This window comes from Oncorhynchus gorbuscha, linkage group LG06 (genome assembly GCF_021184085.1).
Source record: "Oncorhynchus gorbuscha isolate QuinsamMale2020 ecotype Even-year linkage group LG06, OgorEven_v1.0, whole genome shotgun sequence".
Lineage (NCBI taxonomy): Eukaryota > Metazoa > Chordata > Actinopteri > Salmoniformes > Salmonidae > Oncorhynchus > Oncorhynchus gorbuscha.
The window spans coordinates 765670-787616 of record NC_060178.1 but is presented as its reverse complement, the minus strand read 5'-3'; the positions used below and the strand labels follow the sequence as shown (position 1 = coordinate 787616).

At 42.9% G+C, this 21947-nt stretch overlaps 1 protein-coding gene across 2 annotated transcripts in view; it reads right to left on the bottom strand.

Annotated features, from left to right (window-relative positions):
* The window catches only part of bnip2 (BCL2 interacting protein 2), a 98555-nt gene continuing 76608 nt past the window's right edge, over positions 1-21947 (bottom strand). For both annotated transcript variants that reach the window (XM_046352110.1, XM_046352111.1), the window contains exons 7-10: positions 18176-18307; positions 15018-15104; positions 14745-14843; positions 1-265 (exon numbers count right to left, since the gene is read on the bottom strand). In XM_046352110.1, the coding sequence (XP_046208066.1) occupies positions 208-265; positions 14745-14843; positions 15018-15104; positions 18176-18307 (376 nt within the window). In that variant the 3' untranslated portion in view covers positions 1-207. The remainder of the gene's footprint in view (positions 266-14744; positions 14844-15017; positions 15105-18175; positions 18308-21947) is intronic.

Genomic DNA, 21947 nt, shown 5'->3' with positions numbered 1-21947 from the left:
GTAACAATGACAAAAGGAGAGTTAGAGGGTTGTAACAAAGTAACAGGGAGAATGGTCTCCTGCACCTGGGCTAGCTCTCTAAGTCTCTCCAGTTGCAACACACATTATCAACAGTAAAGGCTGATCAGCTGTGGTTCTGAACATTCGTCATCGGTCTGGAGCTGTGCAGGACAGACAGAGCAGAGCTAGCAAGCCGCCCAGGTAGTCTTACTCTGTCTCTGGCATGGCTGCCATCTCCACTCTGACGGGTTTCTCCTGGTCGAGCCTGTGGAAAGAGAATAATCGTCAGAGCTCTGGGACTGGAACCAAACCCCTAACTGACCTCCACTATACTAAGATGTATAACACCATGAGGACTGGAACCAAACTCCTAACTGACCCCCACTATACTAAGTAGAACACCATGAGGACTGGAACCAAACCCCTAACTGACCTCCACTATACTAAGTAGAACACTGAGGACTGGAACCAAACCCCTAACTGACCCCCACTATACTAAGTAGAACACTGAGGACTGGAACCAAACCCCTAACTGACCCCCACTATACTAAGTAGAACACCATGAGGACTGGAAGCTAACCCCTAACTGACCTCCACTATACTAAGAAGTATAACACCATGAGGACTGGAACCAAACCCTAACTGACCTCCACTAAACTAAGTAGAACACCATGAGGACTGGAAGCTAACCCCTAACTGACCTCCACTATACTAAGTAGAACACCATGAGGACTGGAAGCTAACCCCTAACTGACCTCCACTATACTAAGAAGTATAACACCATGAGGACTGGAACCAACCCCTAACTGACCTCCACTATACTAAGTATAACACCATGAGGACTGGAACCAAACCCCTAACTGATCTCAACTATACTAAGAAGTATAACACCATGAGGACTGGAACCAAACCCCTAACTGACCCCCACTATACTAAGTAGAACACCATGAGGACTGGAACCAAACCCCTAACTGACCTCCACTATACTAAGTAGTATAACACCATGAGTACTGGAACCAAACTCCTAACTGAGCGTCTGCTAAATGACTTAAATGTAAATGTAAATGTAAGTAGAACACCATGTGTACTGGAAACAAACCCCTAACTGACCTCCACTATACTAAGTAGAACACCATGAGGACTGGAACCAAACCCCTAACTGACCTCCACTATACTAAGAAGTAAACACCATGAGGACTGGAAGCTAACCCCTAACTGAACCCCACTATACTAAGTAGAACACTGAGGACTGGAATCAAACCCCTAACTGAACCCCACTATACTAAGTAGAACACTGAGGACTGGAACCAAACCCCTAACTGACCCCCACTATACTAAGTAGTATAACACCATGAGTACTGGAACCAAACCCCTAACTGACCTCCACTATACTAAGTAGAACACCATGAGGACTGGAAGCTAACCCCTAACTGAACCCCACTATACTAAGAAGTATAACACCATGAGGACTGGAACCAACCCCTAACTGACCTCCACTATACTAAGTAGAACACCATGAGGACTGGAAGCTAACCCCTAACTGACCTCCACTATACTAAGTAGAACACCATGAGGACTGGAAGCTAACCCCTAACTGACCTCCACTATACTAAGACGTATAACACCATGAAGACTGGAAGCTAACCCCTAACTGACCTCCACTATACTAAGAAGTATAACACCATGAGGACTGGATCCAAACCCCTAACTGACCCCCACTATACTAAGTATAACACCATGAGGACTGGAACCAAACTCCTAACTGACCTCCACTATACTTAGTAGAACACTGAGGACTGAAACCAAACCCCTAACTGACCTCCACTATACTAAGTAGAACACTGAGGACTGGAACCAAACCCCTAACTGACCTCCATTATACTAAGTAGAACACCATGAGGACTGGAACCAAACCCCTAACTGACCTCCACTGTACTAAGTAGAACACTGAGGACTGGAACCAAACCCCTAACTGACCTCCACTATACTAAGTAGAACACCATGAGTACTGGAACCAAATCCCTAACTGACCTCCACTATACTAAGTAGTATAACACCGTGAGGACTGGAACCAAACCCCTAACTGAACCACACTATACTAAGTAGAACACTGAGGACTGGAACCAACCCCTAACTGACCTCCACTATACTAAGAAGTAGAACACCATGAGTACTGGAACCAAACCCCTAACTGACCTCCACTATACTAAGTAGAACACTGAGTACTGGAACCAAACCCCTAACTGACCTCCACTATACTAAGTAGAACACTGAGGACTGGAACCAAACCCCTAACTGACCCCCACTATACTAAGAAGTATAACACCATGAAGACTGGAACCAACCCCTAACTGACCTCCACTATACTAAGTAGAACACCATGAGGACCGGAACCAACCCCTAACTGACCTCCACTATACTAAGAAGTATAACACCATGAAGACTGGAACCAACCCCTAACTGACCTCCACTATACTAAGTAGAACACCATGAGGACTGGAAGCTAACCCCTAACTGACCTCCACTATACTAAGTAGAACACTGAGGACTGGAACCAAACCCCTAACTGACCCCCACTATACTAAGAAGTATAACACCATGAGGACCGGAACCAACCCCTAACTGACCTCCACTATACTAAGAAGTATAACACCATGAAGACTGGAACCAACCCCTAACTGACCTCCACTATACTAAGTAGAACACCATGAGGACTGGAAGCTAACCCCTAACTGACCTCCACTATACTAAGTAGAACACCATGAGGACTGGAAGCTAACCCCTAACTGACCTCCACTATACTAAGAAGTATAACACCATGAGGACTGGAACCAACCCCTAACTGACCTCCACTATACTAAGTAGAACACCATGAGGACTGGAACCAACCCCTAACTGACCTCCACTATAATAAGTAGAACACTGAGGACTGGAACCAAACCCCTAACTGACCCCCACTATACTAAGAAGTATAACACCATGAGGACTGGAACCAACCCCTAACTGACCTCCACTATACTAAGTAGAACACCATGAGGAATGGAAGCTAACCCCTAACTGACCTCCACTATACTAAGTAGAACACCATGAGGACTGGAAGCTAACCCCTAACTGACCTCCACTATACTAAGACGTATAACACCATGAAGACTGGAAGCTAACCCCTAACTGACCTCCACTATACTAAGAAGTATAACACCATGAGGACTGGATCCAAACCCCTAACTGACCCCCACTATACTAAGTATAACACCATGAGGACTGGAACCAAACTCCTAACTGACCTCCACTATACTAAGTAGAACACTGAGTACTGGAACCAAACCCCTAACTGACCCCCACTATACTAAGTAGAACACCATGAGGACTGGAACCAAACCCTTAACTGACCTCCACTATACTAAGTAGAACACTGAGGACTGGAACCAAACCCCTAACTGACCTCCACTATACTAAGTAGAACACCATGAGGACTGGAACCAAACCCCTAACTGACCTCCACTATACTAAGTAGAACACTGAGGACTGGAACCAAACCCCTAACTGACCCCCACTATACTAAGAAGTAGAACACCATGAGTACTGGAACCAAATCCCTAACTGACCTCCACTATACTAAGTAGTATAACACCGTGAGGACTGGAACCAAACCCCTAACTGAACCACACTATACTAAGTAGAACACTGAGGCTTGTTTTCAAATTGCTGTGCGTTTTGTTGCCAACCTATTTTGCTACCTGACAACTTTACGGGTTTCACTTTTTAATTACCGTTCATATATTTATTTTTTCCTCGACTTTTTCACTCCGGACGCTTTATCTGGACACGATTCGTCAGGACCTCCAACAGCCGAAGCTAAGTAGTAACATTAACATGATGCCTTCTAATTGCAGCCGCTGTGCTCGCCTTACGGCGAGGATAGCTGTACTGCAAGCCCAGCTTCAGACGCAATCGTTAGGCAAGGGTAATTTCAGTGTAGGAAAGGATGAAACAGCGTCTGTGCCACCAGTAAGTACAGATAGTAGTATAAATCCCCTGGCACAGTCCCCGCAGCCGGACAACTTTCTCACGGTTTCTGGAAGGAAATGCTGTAGGAACGCTCAACCGGTGTCGCTCATTCAGCAGACAGAAACTTTCAACCGGTTCTCCCCATTAAGCAGCGGGTCGGTGTCAGAGGCCGAGTCTTCTCTGGTCTCTACTCCTCCCGTTACGGGGTCTGAGACGCCGAAGCTTCCCACCATTAGCTCTGACAAATTGAAAACTCTAGTCATTGGCGACTCCATTACCCGCAGTATTAGACTTAAAGCGAATCATCCAGCGATCATACACTGTTTACCCGGGGCAGGGCTACCGACGTTAAGGCTAATCTGAAGATGGTGCTGGCTAAAGCTAAAACTGGCGAGTGTAGAGAGTATAGAGATATTGTTATCCACGTCGGCACCAACGATGTTAGGATGAAACAGTCAGAGATCACCAAGCGCAACATAGCTTCTGCGTGCATATCAGCTAGAAAGATGTGTCGGCATCGAGTAATTGTCTCTGGCCCCCTCCCAGTTAGGGGGAGTGATGAGCTCTACAGCAGAGTCTCACAACTCAATCGCTGGTTGAAAACTGTTTTCTGCCCCTCCCAAAAGATAGAATTTGTAGATAATTGGCCCTCTTTCTGGGACTCGCCCACAAACAGGACCAAGCCTGACCTGCTGAGGAGTGACGGACTCCATCCTAGCTGGAGGGGTGCTCTCATCTTATCTGCCAACATAGACAGGGCTCTAACTCCTCTAGCTCCACAATGAAATAGGGTGCAGGCCAGGCAGCAGGCTATTAGCCAGCCTGCCAGCATAGTGGAGTCTGCCACTAGCATAGTTAGTGTAGTCAGCTCAGCTATCACCATTGAGACCGTGTCTGTGCCTCGACCTGGGTTGGGCAAAACTAAACATGGCGGTGTTCGCCTTAGCAATCTCACTAGGATAAAGACCACCTCCATTCCTGTCATTACTGAAAGAGATCATGATACCTCACATCTCAAAATAGGGCTACTTAATGTTAGATCCCTTACTTCAAAGGCAATTATAGTCAATGAACTAATCACTGATCATAATCTTGATGTGATTGGCCTGACTGAAACATGGCTTAAGCCTGATGAATTTACTGTGTTAAATGAGGCCTCACCTCCTGGCTACACTAGTGACCATATCCCCGTGCATCCCGCAAAGGCGGAGGTGTTGCTAACATTTACGATAGCAAATTTCAATTTACAAAAAAAAAAAAATGACGTTTTCGTCTTTTGAGCTTCTAGTCATGAAATCTATGCAGCCTACTCAATCACTTTTTATAGCTACTGTTTACAGGCCTCCTGGGCCATATACAGCGTTTCTCACTGAGTTCCCTGAATTCCTATCAGACCTTGTAGTCATTGCAGATAATATTCTAATCTTTGGTGACTTTAATATTCACATGGAAAAGTCCACAGACCCACTCCAAAAGGCTTTTGGAGCCATCATCGACTCAGTGGGTTTTGTCCAACATGTCTCTGGACCCACTCACTCTCACAGTCATACGCTGGACCTAGTTTTGTCCCATGGAATAAATGTTGTGGATCTTAATGTTTTTCCTCATAATCCTGGACTATCAGACCACCATTTTATTACGTTTGCAATTGCAACAAATAATCTGCTCAGACCCCAACCAAGGAACATCAAAAGTCGTGCTATAAATTCACAGACAACACAAAGATTCCTTGATGCCCTTCCAGACTCCCTCTGCCTACCCAAGGACGCCAGAGGACAAAAATCCGTTAACCACCTAACTGAGGATCTCAATTTAACCTTGCGCAATACCCTAGATGCAGTTGCACCCCTAAAAACTAAAAAATGTCTCATAAGAAACTAGCTCCATGGTACACAGAAAATACCGAGCTCTGAAGCAAGCTTCCAGAAAATTGGAACGGAAATGGCGCCACACCAAACTGGAAGTCTTCCGACTAGCTTGGAAGGATGGTACCGTGCAGTACCGAAGAGCCCTTACTGCTGCTCGATCGTCCTATTTTTCTAACTTAATTGAGGAAAATAAGAACAATCCGAAATTCCTTTTTGATACTGTGGCAAAGCTAACTAAAAAGCAGCATTCCCCAAGAGAGGATGACTTGCACTTTAGCAGTGATAAATTCATGAACTTCTTTGAGGAAAAGATTATGATTATTAGAAAGCAAATTACGGACTCCTCTTTAAACCTGCGTATTCCTCCAAACCTCAGTTGTCCTGAGTCTGCACAACTCTGCCAGGACCTAGGATCAAGAGAGACGCTCAAGTGTTTTAGTACTATATCTCTTGACACAATGATGAAAATAATCATGGCCTCTAAACCTTCAAGCTGTATACTGGACCCTATTCCAACTAAACTACTGAAAGAGCTGCTTCCTGTGCTTGGCCCTCCTATGTTGAACATAATAAACGGCTCTCTATCCACTGGATGTGTACCAAACTCACTAAAAGTGGCAGTAATAAAGCCTCTCTTGAAAAAGCCAAACCTTGACCCAGAAAATATAAAAAACTATCGGCCTATATCGAATCTTCCATTCCTCTCAAAGATTTTAGAGAAGGCTGTTGCGCAGCAACTCAATGCCTTCCTGAAGACAAACAATGTATACGAAATGCTTCAGTCTGGTTTTAGACCCCATCATAGCACTGAGACGGCACTTGTGAAGGTGGTAAATGACATTTTGATGGCATCGGACCGAGGCTCTGCATCTGTCCTCGTGCTCCTAGACCTTAGTGCTGCTTTTGATACCATCGATCACCACATTCTTTTGAGAGATTGGAAACCCAAATTGGTCTACACGGACATGTTCTGGCCTGGTTTAGGTCTTATCTGTCGGAAAGATATCAGTTTGTCTCTGTGAATGGTTTGTCCTCTGACAAATCAACTGTACATTTCGGTGTTCCTCAAGGTTCTGTTTTAGGACCACTATTGTTTTCACTATATATTTTACCTCTTGGGGATGTTATTCGAAAACATAATGTAAACTTTCACTGCTATGCGGATGACACACAGCTGTACATTTCAATGAAACATGGTGAAGCACCAAAATTGCCCTCGCTAGAAGCATGTGTTTCAGACATAAGGAAGTGGATGGCTGCAAACTTTCTACTATTAAACTCGGACAAAACAGAGATGCTTGTTCTAGGTCCCAAGAAACAAAGAGATCTTCTGTTGAATCTGACAATTAATCTTAATGGTTGTACAGTCGTCTCAAATAAAACTGTGAAGGACCTCGGCGTTACTCTGGACCCTGATCTCTCTTTTGAAGAACATATCAAGACCATTTCGAGGACAGCTTTTTTCCATCTACGTAACATTGCAAAAATCAGAAACTTTCTGTCCAAAAATGATGCAGAAAAATTAATCCATGCTTTTGTCACTTCTAGGTTAGACTACTGCAATGCTCTATTTTCCGGCTACCCGGATAAAGCACTAAATAAACTTCAGTTAGTGCTAAATACGGCTGCTAGAATCCTGACTAGAACCAAAAAATTTGATCATATTACTCCAGTGCTAGCTCTCTACACTGGCTTCCTGTCAAAGCAAGGGCTGATTTCAAGGTTTTACTGCTAACCTACAAAGCATTACATGGGCTTGCTCCTACCTACCTCTCTGATTTGGTCCTGCCGTACATACCTATACGTACGCTACGGTCACAAGACGCAGGCCTCCTAATTGTCCCTAGAATTTCTAAGCAAACAGCTGGAGGCAGGGCTTTCTCCTATAGAGCTCCATTTTTATGGAACGGTCTGCCTACCCATGTCAGAGACGCAAACTCGGTCTCAACCTTTAAGTCTTTACTGAAGACTCATCTCTTCAGTGGGTCATATGATTGAGTGTAGTCTGGCCCAGGAGTGGGAAGGTGAACGGAAAGGCTCTGGAGCAACGAACCGCCCTTGCTGTCTCTGCCTGGCCGGTTCCCCGTTTTCCACTGGGATTCTCTGCCTCTAACCCTGTTACGGGGCTGAGTCACTGGCTTGCTGGGGCTCTCTCGTGCCGTCCCTGGGGGGATGCGTCACCTGGGTGGGTTGATTCACTGTTGTGGTCGGCCTGTCTGGGTTCCCCCCACCCCTTGGGTTGTACCGTGTCGGAGATCTTTGTGGGCTATACTCGGCCTTGTCTCAGGATGGTAAGTTGGTGGTTGAAGATTTCCCTCTAGTGGTGTGGGGGCTGTGCTTTGGCAAAGTGGGTGGGGTTATATCCTTCCTGTTTGGCCCTGTCCGGGGGTGTCCTCGGATGGGGCCACAGTGTCTCCTGACCCCTCCTGTCTCAGCCTCCAGTATTTATGCTGCAGTAGTTTATGTGTCGGGGGGCTAGGGTCAGTTTGTTTATCTGGAGTACTTCTCCTGTCCTATTCGGTGTCCTGTGTAAATCTAAGTGTGCGTTCTCTAATTCTCTCCTTCTCTCTTTCTTTCTCTCTCTCGGAGGACCTGAGCCCTAGAACCATGCCCCAGGACTACCTGACATGATGACTCCTTGCTGTCCCCAGTCCACCTGGCCATGCTGCTGCTCCAGTTTCAACTGGCCTGGGCCCTAGGACCATGTCCCAGGACTACCTGACATGAGGACTCCTTGCTGTCCCCAGTCCACCTGGCCATGCTCCTGCTCCAGTTTCAACTGTTCTGCCTTACTATTATTCAACCATGCTGGTCATTTATGAACATTTGAACATCTTGGCCACGTTCTGTTATAATCTCCACCTGGCACAGCCAGAAGAGGACTGGCCACCCCACATATGCTCTCTCTAATTCTCTCTTTCTTTCTCTCTCTCGGAGGACCTGAGCCCTAGGACCGTGCCCCAGGACTACCTGACATGATGGCTCCTTGCTGTCCCCAGTCCATCTGACTGTGCTGCTGCTCCAGTTTCAACTGTTCTGCCTTATTATTATTTGACCATGCTGGTCATTTATGAACATTTGAACATCTTGGTCATGTTCTGTTATAATCTCTACCCGGCACAGCCAGAAGAGGACTGGCCACCCCACATAGCCCGGTTCCTCTCTAGGTTTCTTCCTAGGTTTTGGCCTTTCTAGGGAGTTTTTCCTAGCCACCGTGCTTTTACACCTGCATTGTTTGCTGTTTGGGGTTTTAGGCTGGGTTTCTGTACAGCACTTTGAGATATCAGCTGATGTACGAAGGGCTATATAAATAAATTTGATTTGATTTGATTTGATTTGAGGACTGGAACCAACCCCTAACTGACCTCCACTATACTAAGAAGTAGAACACCATGAGTACTGGAACCAAACCCCTAACTGACCTCCACTATACTAAGTAGAACACTGAGTACTGGAACCAAACCCCTAACTGACCTCCACTATACTAAGTAGAACACTGAGGACTGGAACCAAACCCCTAACTGACCTCCACTATACTAAGTAGTAGAACACCATGAGTACTGGAACCAAACCCCTAACTGACCCCCACTATATTAAGTATAACACCATGGGGACTGGAACCAAACTCCTAACTGGCCTCCACTATACTAAGTATAACACCGTGGGGACTGGAACCAAACCCCTAACTGGCCTCCACTATACTAAGTATAACACCGTGGGGACTGGAACCAAACAGTCGTGGACAAAAGTTTTGAGAATGAGTTTTGAGAATGAGACAAATATTCATTTTCACAAAGTCTGCTGCCTCAGTTTGTATGATGGCAATTTGCATATTGTCCAGAATGTTATGAAGAGTGATCAGATGAATTGCAATTAATTGCAAAGTCCCTCTGTGCCAATTAAATTAACTGAATCCCCACAAAACATTTCCACTGCATTTCAGCCCTGCCACAAAAGGACCAGCTGACATCATGTCAGTGATTATCTTGTTAACACAGGTGTGAGTGTTGATGAGGACAAGGATGGAGATCACTCTGTCATGCTGATTCGAGTTTGAATAACAGACTGGAAGCTTCAAATTGAGGGCGGTGCTTGGAATCATTGTTCTTCCTCTGTCAACCATGGTTACCTGCAATGAAACACATGCCGTCATCATTGCTTTTCACAAAAAGGGCTTCACAGGCAAGGATGTTGCTGCCAGTAAGATTGCACCTAAATCAACCATTTATTAGATCATCAAGAACTTCAAGGAGAGCGGTTCAATTGTTGTGAAGAAGGCTTCAGGGCGCCCGAGAAAGTCCAGCAAGCGCTAGGACCGTCTCCTAAAGTTGATTCAGCTGCGGGATCGGGGCACCACCAGTACAGAGCTTGCTCAGGAATGGCAGCAGGCAGGTGTGAGTGCATCTGCACGCACAGCGAGGTGAAGACTTTTGGAGAATGGCCTGGTATCAAGAAGGCAGCAAAGAAGCCACTTCTCTCGAGGGGAAACATCAGGGACAGACTGATATTCTGAAAAAGGTACAGGGATTGGACTGCTGAGGACTGGGGTAAAGTCATTTTCTCTGATGAATCCCCTTTTTGTTTGGGACATCCGGAAAAATGCTTGTCCGGAGAAGACAAGGTGAGCGCTACCATCAGTCCTGTGTCATGCCAACAGTAAAGCATCCCGAGACCATTCATGTGTGGGTTTGCTTCTCAGCCAAGGGAGTGGGCTCACTCACAATTTTGCCTAAGAACACAGCCATGAAGAAAGAATGGTACCAACACATCCTCCGAGAGCAACTTCTCCCAACCATCCAGGAACAGTTTGGTGACGAACCATGCCTTTTCCAGCATGTTGGAGCACCTTGCCATAAGGCAAAAGTGATAACTAAGTGGCTCTGGGAACAAAACATTGATATTTTGGGTGCATGGCTAGGAAACTCCCCAGACCTTAATCCCATTGAGAACTTGTGGTCAATCCTCAAGAGGCGGGCAAACAAAACCCCGGGTGGACAAACAAAATTCTGACAAACTCCAAGCAATGACTATGCAAGAATAGGCTGCCATCAGTCAGGTCTTGAAAAGAGTGGTTGACACTGCAAATATTGAGTCTTTGCATCAACTTCATGTAATTGTCAATAAAAGCCTTTGACACTCATGAAATGCTTGTAATTATACTTCAGTATTCCATAGTAACATCTGACAAAAATATCTAAAGACACTGAAGCAGCAAACTTTGTGGAAATTAATATTTGTGTCATTCTCAAAACATTTGGTCACGACTGTAGAGAGAATGATTTATTTCAGCTTTTATTTCTTTCATCACATTCCCAGTGGGTCAGAATTTTACATACACTCAATTAGCATTTGGTAGCATCACCTTTAAATTGTTTAATGCCGTCTGTTACAGAGATATTCTACATAGACCTACTCTTTAATGCAGTCTGGTATAGAGATATACCTACACTTTAATGCAATCTGGTATAGAGATATACTACATAGACCTACTCTTTAATGCAGTCTGATATAGAGATATACTACATAGACCTAATCTTTAATGCAGTCTGGTATAGAGATATACCTACTCTTTAATGCAGTCTGGTATAGAGATATACTACATAGACCTACTCTTTAATGCAGTCTGGTATAGAGATATACTACACAGACCTACTCTTTAATGCAGTCTGGTATAGAGATATACTACATAGACCTACTCTTTAATGCAGTCTGGTATAGAGATAGACCTACTCTTTAATGCAGTCTGGTATAGAGATATACTACATAGACCTAATCTTTAATGCAGTCTGGTATAGAGATATACCTACACTTTAATGAAGTCTGGTATAGAGATATACTACATAGACCTACACTTTAATGAAGTCTGGTATAGAGATATACCTACACTTTAATGAAGTCTGGTATAGAGATATACTACATAGACCTAATCTTTAATGCAGTCTGGTATAGAGATATACTACATAGACCTAATCTTTAATGCAGTCTGGTATAGAGATATACTACATAGACCTAATCTTTAATGCAGTCTGGTATAGAGATATACTACATAGACCTAATCTTTAATGCAGTCTGGTATAGAGATAGACCTAATCTTTAATGCAGTCTGGTATAGAGATATACTACATAGACCTAATCTTTAATGCAGTCTGGTATAGAGATATACTACATAGACCTAATCTTTAATGCAGTCTGGTATAGAGATATACTACATAGACCTAATCTTTAATGCAGTCTGGTATAGAGATATACTACATAGACCTAATCTTTAATGCAGTCTGGTATAGAGATATACTACATAGACCTAATCTTTAATGCAGTCTGGTATAGAGATATACTACATAGACCTAATCTTTAATGCAGTCTGGTATAGAGATATACTACATAGACCTACTCTTTAATGCAGTCTGGTATAGAGATATACTACACAGACCTACTCTTTAATGCAGTCTGGTATAGAGATATACTACATAGACCTACTCTTTAATGAAGTCTGGTACAGAGATATACTACATAGACCTACACTTTAATGAAGTCTGGTATAGAGATATACTACATAGACCTAATCTTTAATGCAGTCTGGTATAGAGATATACCTACACTTTAATGAAGTCTGGTATAGAGATATACTACATAGACCTACACTTTAATGAAGTCTGGTATAGAGATATACCTACACTTTAATGAAGTCTGGTATAGAGATATACTACATAGACCTAATCTTTAATGCAGTCTGGTATAGAGATATACTACATAGACCTAATCTTTAATGCAGTCTGGTATAGAGATATACTACATAGACCTAATCTTTAATGCAGTCTGGTATAGAGATAGACCTAATCTTTAATGCAGTCTGGTATAGAGATATACTACATAGACCTAATCTTTAATGCAGTCTGGTATAGAGATATACTACATAGACCTAATCTTTAATGCAGTCTGGTATAGAGATATACTACATAGACCTAATCTTTAATGCAGTCTGGTATAGAGATAGACCTAATCTTTAATGCAGTCTGGTATAGAGATATACTACATAGACCTAATCTTTAATGCAGTCTGGTATAGAGATATACTACATAGACCTACTCTTTAATGCAGTCTGGTATAGAGATATACTACACAGACCTAATCTTTAATGCAGTCTGGTATAGAGATAGACCTACTCTTTAATGCAGTCTGGTATAGAGATATACTACATAGACCTACTCTTTAATGCAGTCTGGTATAGAGATAGACCTACTCTTTAATGCAGTCTGGTATAGAGATATACTACATAGACCTACTCTTTAATGCAGTCTGGTATAGAGATATACTACATAGACCTACTCTTTAATGAAGTCTGGTATAGAGATATACTACATAGACCTACTCTTTAATGCAGTCTGGTATAGAGATATACTACATAGACCTACTCTTTAATGAAGTCTGGTATAGAGATATACTACATAGACCTACTCTTTAATGCAGTCTGGTTTAGAGATATACTACATAGACCTACTCTTTAATGAAGTCTGGTATAGAGATATACTACATAGACCTACTCTTTAATGCAGTCTGGTATAGAGATAGACCTACTCTTTAATGCAGTCTGGTATAGAGATATACTACATAGACCTACTCTTTAATGAAGTCTGGTATAGAGATATACTACATAGACCTACTCTTTAATGCAGTCTGGTATAGAGATAGACCTACTCTTTAATGCAGTCTGGTATAGAGATATACTACATAGACCTACTCTTTAATGCAGTCTGGTATAGAGATATACTACATAGACCTACTCTTTAATGAAGTCTGGTATAGAGATATACTACATAGACCTACTCTTTAATGCAGTCTGGTATAGAGATATACTACATAGACCTACTCTTTAATGAAGTCTGGTATAGAGATATACTACATAGACCTACTCTTTAATGCAGTCTGGTTTAGAGATATACTACATAGACCTACTCTTTAATGAAGTCTGGTATAGAGATATACTACATAGACCTACTCTTTAATGCAGTCTGGTATAGAGATAGACCTACTCTTTAATGCAGTCTGGTATAGAGATATACTACATAGACCTACTCTTTAATGAAGTCTGGTATAGAGATATACTACATAGACCTACTCTTTAATGCAGTCTGGTATAGAGATATACTACATAGACCTACTCTTTAATGAAGTCTGGTATAGAGATATACTACATAGACCTACTCTTTAATGCAGTCTGGTTTAGAGATATACTACATAGACCTACTCTTTAATGCAGTCTGGTATAGAGATAGACCTACTCTTTAATGCAGTCTGGTATAGAGATAGACCTACTCTTTAATGCAGTCTGGTATAGAGATAGACCTACTCTTTAATGCAGTCTGGTATAGAGATAGACCTACTCTTTAATGCAGTCTGGTATAGAGATAGACCTACTCTTTAATGCAGTCTGGTATAGAGATAGACCTACTCTTTAATGCAGTCTGGTATAGAGATAGACCTACTATTTAATGCAGTCTGGTATAGAGATAGACCTACTATTTAATGCAGTCTGGTATAGAGATAGACCTACTATTTAATGCAGTCTAGAGATAGATCTACTCTTTAATGAAGTCTGGTAGAGATATACTACATAGACCTACTCTCTAATGCAGTCTGATATAGATACATACTACATAGACCTACTATTTAATGCAGTCTGGTATAGAGATAGACCTACTCTTTAATGCAGTCTGGTATAGAGATATACTACATAGACCTACTCTTTAATGCAGTCTGGTATAGAGATATACTACACAGACCTACTCTTTAATGCAGTCTGGTATAGAGATATACTAAACATAACTACGCTTTAATGCAGTCTGTTACAGAGAAACTACCCAGACTTACTCTTTAATGCAGTCTGGAATAGAGACGTATTCCATAGGAACCAGTTCAGAAAGGTCTGTCAAGTTGAACACAAATTGGATCTTCTGGCTGAACTTTGAGCTGAAACAAGGAAAGCACAAGACATTTAGGGAATGATCTGATAGGTCTTTATTTTCCAACATCTTAATTATGAAAACACAGAGGCACCTACTGTACCTTATGAAAGGTTATTACCTACCTTAGGAAGGGTTTGGTGACGGTTATGAAGAAGAGTTATAACACATGACCACCTACCTTATAAAGGGTTTGGTGAGGGCCAGGAGGGTGCGGATAAACCAGGAGGGGTGGACAATAATCAACGACTTCAAATTCTTCCTTAACCTGAAAGAGGAGAAAGAGCATGTCCTTAGTGAACAGCCAATGGTTCGGCAATGGGCATCCCCGGCTGCTTGGGCAATGGGCATCCCCGGCTGCTTGGGCAATGGGCATCCCCGGCTGCTTGGGCAATGGGCATCCCCGGCTGCTTGGGCAATGGGCATCCCCGGCTGCTTGGGCAATGGGCATCCCCGGCTGCTTGGGCAATGGGCATCCCCGGCTGCTTGGGCAATGGGCATCCCCGGCTGCTTGGGCAATGGGCATCCCGGCTGCTTGGGCAATGGGCATCCCCGGCTGCTTGGGCAATGGGCATCCCCGGCTGCTTGGGCAATGGGCATCCCCGGCTGCTTGGGCAATGGGCATACCCGGCTGCTTGGGCAATGGGCATCCCCAGCTGCTTGGGCAATGGGCATCCCCAGCTGCTTGGGCAATGGGCATCCCCAGCTGCTTGGGCAATGGGCATCCCCAGCTGCTTGGGCAATGGGCATCCCCAGCTGCTTGGGCAATGGGCATCCCCAGCTGCTTGGGCAATGGGCATCCCCAGCTGCTTGGGCAATGGGCATCCCCAGCTGCTTGGGCAATGGGCATCCCCAGCTGCTTGGGCAATGGGCATCCCCAGCTGCTTGGGCAATGGGCATCCCCAGCTGCTTGGGCAATGGGCATCCCCAGCTGCTTGGGCAATGGGCATCCCCAGCTGCTTGGGCAATGGGCATCCCCGGCTGCTTGGGCAATGGGCATCCCTGGCTGTTTAGGCAATGGGCATCCCCAGCTGCTTGGGCAATGGGCATCACCAATTGCTTAACACAGCGAAGAGGGGAATGACCGCGAGAGCCTTCCAATCTCAGACAATATGAAAGAGTTTGAACAGGCTAGTAATAGGGGTTGCAACAATGGCCTTTACACACATACACCACTTATCTTAACGGTGTATGTTGTGATAGAGCAGTGTGTTGTAATGTAGATACAGTTGAAGTCAGAAGTTTACATACACTTAGTATGGAGTCATTAAAACTCATTTTTCAACCACTCCAAAATTTCTTGTTCTGCGCACGGAACCCGTAGCGGGATGAAATTCGCCAACATACAGTGATCGCTACATAAATAGTCATCTTGCTAATCCAACTGCGTTGTCAGATTTAAAAAGGATTTACTGCGAAAGAATACGATGTGATTATCTGAGGATAGAGCCCCATAAAAAAACTATATAATAATAATAATAAAAAAACTAAACTAAAAATATAATAAAAAAACAAACAATTTCAACCAGCACAGGCGTAACGTAACATGACATAATAACTGCATTGAAAATAAATAGTTTACGACGATCTTCCTCTGTTTGCAATCCCAATGCTCATTGTTACACAATGAATGATTTGTTTGATAAAATCCGTTTTAAAGCCTAACACGAAACATTTTGTGAACCGCTTGTGTCTCATTCCATTTTCGACGACACATTCCAGGTAAATAACCCACACAGAACGTGACTTTTCCAGTCATGTTTGGTTTCACTGCAATCAACTGGTTTGTTTGTGACACAATCAAACCTGATGGGCCTTTTCGCGGGACGTATGGACTGAAAGAAACTGATTTGAAGACAACAAGTAATGACATCACAAAGCACCAATGATATGACCATTGTTTGGTTGATTGACAGTATTTTAACCCAATGACCACTGATCGTCTCAAAATCTAGCTTGGTAGATAGCCAATGAGCTGAGGTAAATGTTAATATGCAATGGTTGTGTGTTGGAAGACCAACCCATGTCGTAAACTCCGGCGTAAAGAGTCATTCGCTATTTAAGTTTTATTCCGGAAGGAGCTACGCATTTTACGCACAGCAGATTCAGCTGTTTATATATCAATCAGCGACTAAGTCAGGGAAAGCTAAATCTAAGTCTAGATATACAGATGTACACACAATTTTAGAAGAAATTGATTGGAAAACTGAGACAGAGATTGTTGTAGGACGATTCAGTGATTCCCAAGTGGAGAAATATTTTTTGAGAGGACACTGTTGTATCCACTGTGTATAATCTGTAACGGTGCCTGCAGAAGAGGAACAATGTCACCGTTTTGGACTGGTAAGTTCAACTCATGCTAATGCCCTTGTTTAAAATGAATAATATAGCTCCAGGGTGGCGCAGCGGGTGGCGCCAGCTGTGCCACCAGAGACTCTGGGTTCGCGCCCAGGCTCTGTCGTAACCGGCTGCGACCGGGAGGTCCGTGGGGTGACGCACAATTGGCCCAGCGTCGTCCGGGTTAGGGAGGGCTTGGGCGGTAGGGATATCCTTGTCTCATCGCACACCAGCGACTCTTGTGGCGGGCCGGGCGCATTGCGCGCTAACCAAGGTTGCCAGGTGCACGGTGTTTCCTCCGACACATTGATGATGACTCCTTGCTGTCCCCAGTTCACCTGGCCTTGCTGCTGTTCCAGTTTCAACTGTTCTGCCTGTGGCTATGGAACCCTAAATTGTTCATATTTACTCGAGGTGCTGTCCTGTTGCATCCTCTACAACTACTGTGATTATTATGATTTGACCCTGCTGGTCATCTATGAACGTTTGAAAATCTTGGCGATGTTCTGTTATAATCTCCACCCGGCACAGCCAGAAGAGGACTGGCCACCCCACATAGCCTGGTTCCTCTCTAGTTTTTTCTAGCCACCGTGCTTCTACACCTGCATTGCTTGCTGTTTGGGGTTTTAGGCTGGGTTTCTGTACAGCACTTTGAGATATCAGCTGATGTACAAAGGTCTATATAAATACATTTGATTTGATTTTGATTTGGTCTACTGGGTAACAGGTCTACTGGGTAACAGGTCTACTGGGTAACAGGTCTACTGGGTAACAGGTCTACTGGGTAACAGGTCTACTGGGTAACAGGTCTACTAGGTACCAGAGTAACTGGTCTACTGCGAACAGGTCTACTGGGTACAATGGTAACAAAATAACTGGGCTACTGGGTTCCAGAGTAACTGGGCTGCTATGTCTCACATTTACATTACATTTAAGTCATTTAGCAGACGCTCTTATCCAGAGCGACTTACAAATTGGTGCATTCACCTTATGACATCTCACCTGCGGTCGATCTGCTGATAGCACTTCCTGAGCCAGCCCACACTGGGCATCTTCTTCCTGGACGTGGCGCCGTTCAGATACACTATCATATAGTTCTCTGCTACCAGGAGCTCCAAAGTGCCGATCACATACCTGATAACACACAACAACAGAGAGGGATGAGGGTTAGGTGACAGAGAGGGGTGAGGGGTTAGGTGACAGGGAGGGGTGAGGGTTAGGTGACAGAGAGGGGTGAGGGTTAGGTGACAGAGAGGGGTGAGGGTTAGGTGACAGAGAGGGGTGAGGGTTAGGTGACAGAGAGGGGTGAGGGTTAGGTGACAGAGAGGGGTGAGGGTTAGGTGACAGAGAGGGGTGAGGGTTAGGTGACACTAGGGACCCACTGCATACTAATATTAGATATATACATAGGCTACTACTACTACTACTACTACACAGATACAGGCTACTACTACTACTACTACTACACAGATACAGGCTACTACTACTACTACACAGATACAGGCTACTACTACTACTACTATTCCTATACAGATACAGGCTACTACTACTACTACTATTCCTATACAGATACAGGCTACTACTACTACTACTATTCCTATACAGATACAGGCTACTACTACTACTACTATTCCTATACAGATACAGGCTACTACTACTACTACTATTCCTATACAGATACAGGCTACTACTACTACTACTACACAGATACAGGCTACTACTACTACTACTACTATTCCTATACAGATACAGGCTACTACTACTACTATTCCTATACAGATACAGGCTACTACTACTACTATTCCTATACAGATACAGGCTACTACTACTACTACTATTCCTATACAGATACAGGCTACTACTACTATTCCTATACAGATACAGGCTACTACTACTCCTATACAGATACAGGCTACTACTACTCCTATACAGATACAGGCTACTACTACTCCTATACAGATACAGGCTACTACTACTCCTATACAGATACAGGCTACTACTACTCCTATACAGAAACAGGCTACTACTACTACATAGATACAGGCTACTACTACTACTACTACTATACAGATACAGGCTACTACTACTACTACTACTACACAGATAGAGGCTACTACTACTACACAGATAGAGGCTACTACTACACAGATAGAGGCTACTACTACTACTACTACACGGATACAAGCTACTACTACTACTACTACACAGATACAAGCTACTACTACTACTACTACTACACAGATAGAGGCTACTACTACTACACAGATAGAGGCTACTACTACTACTACTACTACTACTACTACTACTACTACACAGATACAGGCTACTACTACTACTACACAGATACAGGCTACTACTACTGCTACTACTACTACTACACAGATAGAGGCTACTACTACTACTACTACACAGATACAAGCTACTACTACTACTACACAGATACAAGCTACTACTACTACTACTACTACTACTACTACTACTACACAGATACAGGCTACTACTACTGCTACTACTACTACTACACAGATACAGGCTACTATTACTACTATACAGATGCAGGCTACTACTACTACACAGATACAAGCTACTACTACTACTACACAGATACAAGCTACTACTACAACTACTACTATACAGATACAGGCTACTACTACTATACAGATACAGGCTACTACTACCATACAGATACAGGCTACTACTACCACTACTACTACACAGATACAGGCTACTACTACTACTACTACTATACAGATACAGGCTACTATTACTACTATACAGATGCAGGCTACTACTACTACTACTACTACTACTACGCAGATACAAGCTACTACTACTACTATACAGATACAGGCTACTACTACTACACAGATACAGGCTACTACAACTACACAGATACAGGCTACTATTACTACTATACAGATGCAGGCTACTACTACTACTACTACTACTATACAGATACAGGCTACTATTACTACTATACAGATGCAGGCTACTACTACTACTACTACTACGCAGATACAAGCTACTACTACTACTATACAGATACAGGCTACTACTACTACACAGATACAGGCTACTACTACTACACAGATACAGGCTACTATTACTACTATACAGATGCAGGCTACTACTACTACTACTACTACTATACAGATACAGGCTACTACTACTATTCAGATGAACGCTACAACTACTACTACTACTACTACTACTATACAGATACAGGCTACTACTACTACTACTATACATATACACGCTACAACTACTACTACTACTATACATATACACGCTACAACTACTACTACTACTACTACTACTATACAGATACAGGCTACTACTACTACTACTACACAGATACAAGCTACTACTACTACTACAACACAGATACAAGCTACTACTACTACTACTACTATACAGATACAGGCTACTATTACTACTATACAGATGCAGGCTACTACTACTACTACTACTACTATACAGATACAGGCTACTACTACTATTCAGATGAACGCTACAACTACTACTACTACTACTACTACTACTACTACTACTACTATACAGATACAGGCTACTACTACTATACATATACACGCTACAACTACTACTACTATTATACATATACACGCTACAACTACTACTAATACTACTACTATACAGATACAGGCTACTACTACTACTATACAGATACAGGCTACTATTACTACTATACAGATGCAGGCTACTATTACTACTACACAGATACAGGCTACTACTACTACTACTACTATACAGATACAGGCTACTACTACTACTACTACTATACAGATACAGGCTACTACTACTACACAGATACAGGCTACTATTACTACTATACAGATACAGGCTACTACTACTACTATACAGATACAGGCTACTACTACTATTCAGATGAACGCTACAACTACTACTACTACTACTACTACTACTATACAGATACAGGCTACTACTACTACTACTATACATATACACGCTACAACTACTACTACTACTATACATATACACGCTACAACTACTACTACTACTACTACTATACAGATACAGGCTACTACTACTACACAGATACAAGCTACTACTACTACTACAACACAGATACAAGCTACTACTACTACTACTACTATACAGATACAGGCTACTATTACTACTATACAGATGCAGGCTACTACTACTACTACTACTACTATACAGATACAGGCTACTACTACTATTCAGATGAACGCTACAACTACTACTACTACTACTACTACTACTACTACTAGTATACAGATACAGGCTACTACTACTATACATATACACGCTACAACTACTACTACTACTACTACTATACAGATACAGGCTACTACTACTACTACTACACAGATACAAGCTACTACTACTACTACAACACAGATACAAGCTACTACTACTACTACTACTACACAGATACAGGCTACTACTACTACTACTACTATACAGATACAGGCTACTATTACTACTATACAGATGCAGGCTACTACTACTACTACTACACAGATACAAGCTACTACTACTACTACACAGATACAAACTACTACTACTACTACTATACAGGCTACTACTACTATACAGATACAGGCTACTACTACCATACAGATACAGGCTACTACTACCATACAGATACAGGCTACTACTACACAGATACAGGCTACTACTACTACTACTACTATACAGATACAGGCTACTATTACTACTATACAGATGCAGGCTACTACTACTACTACTACTATACAGATACAGGCTA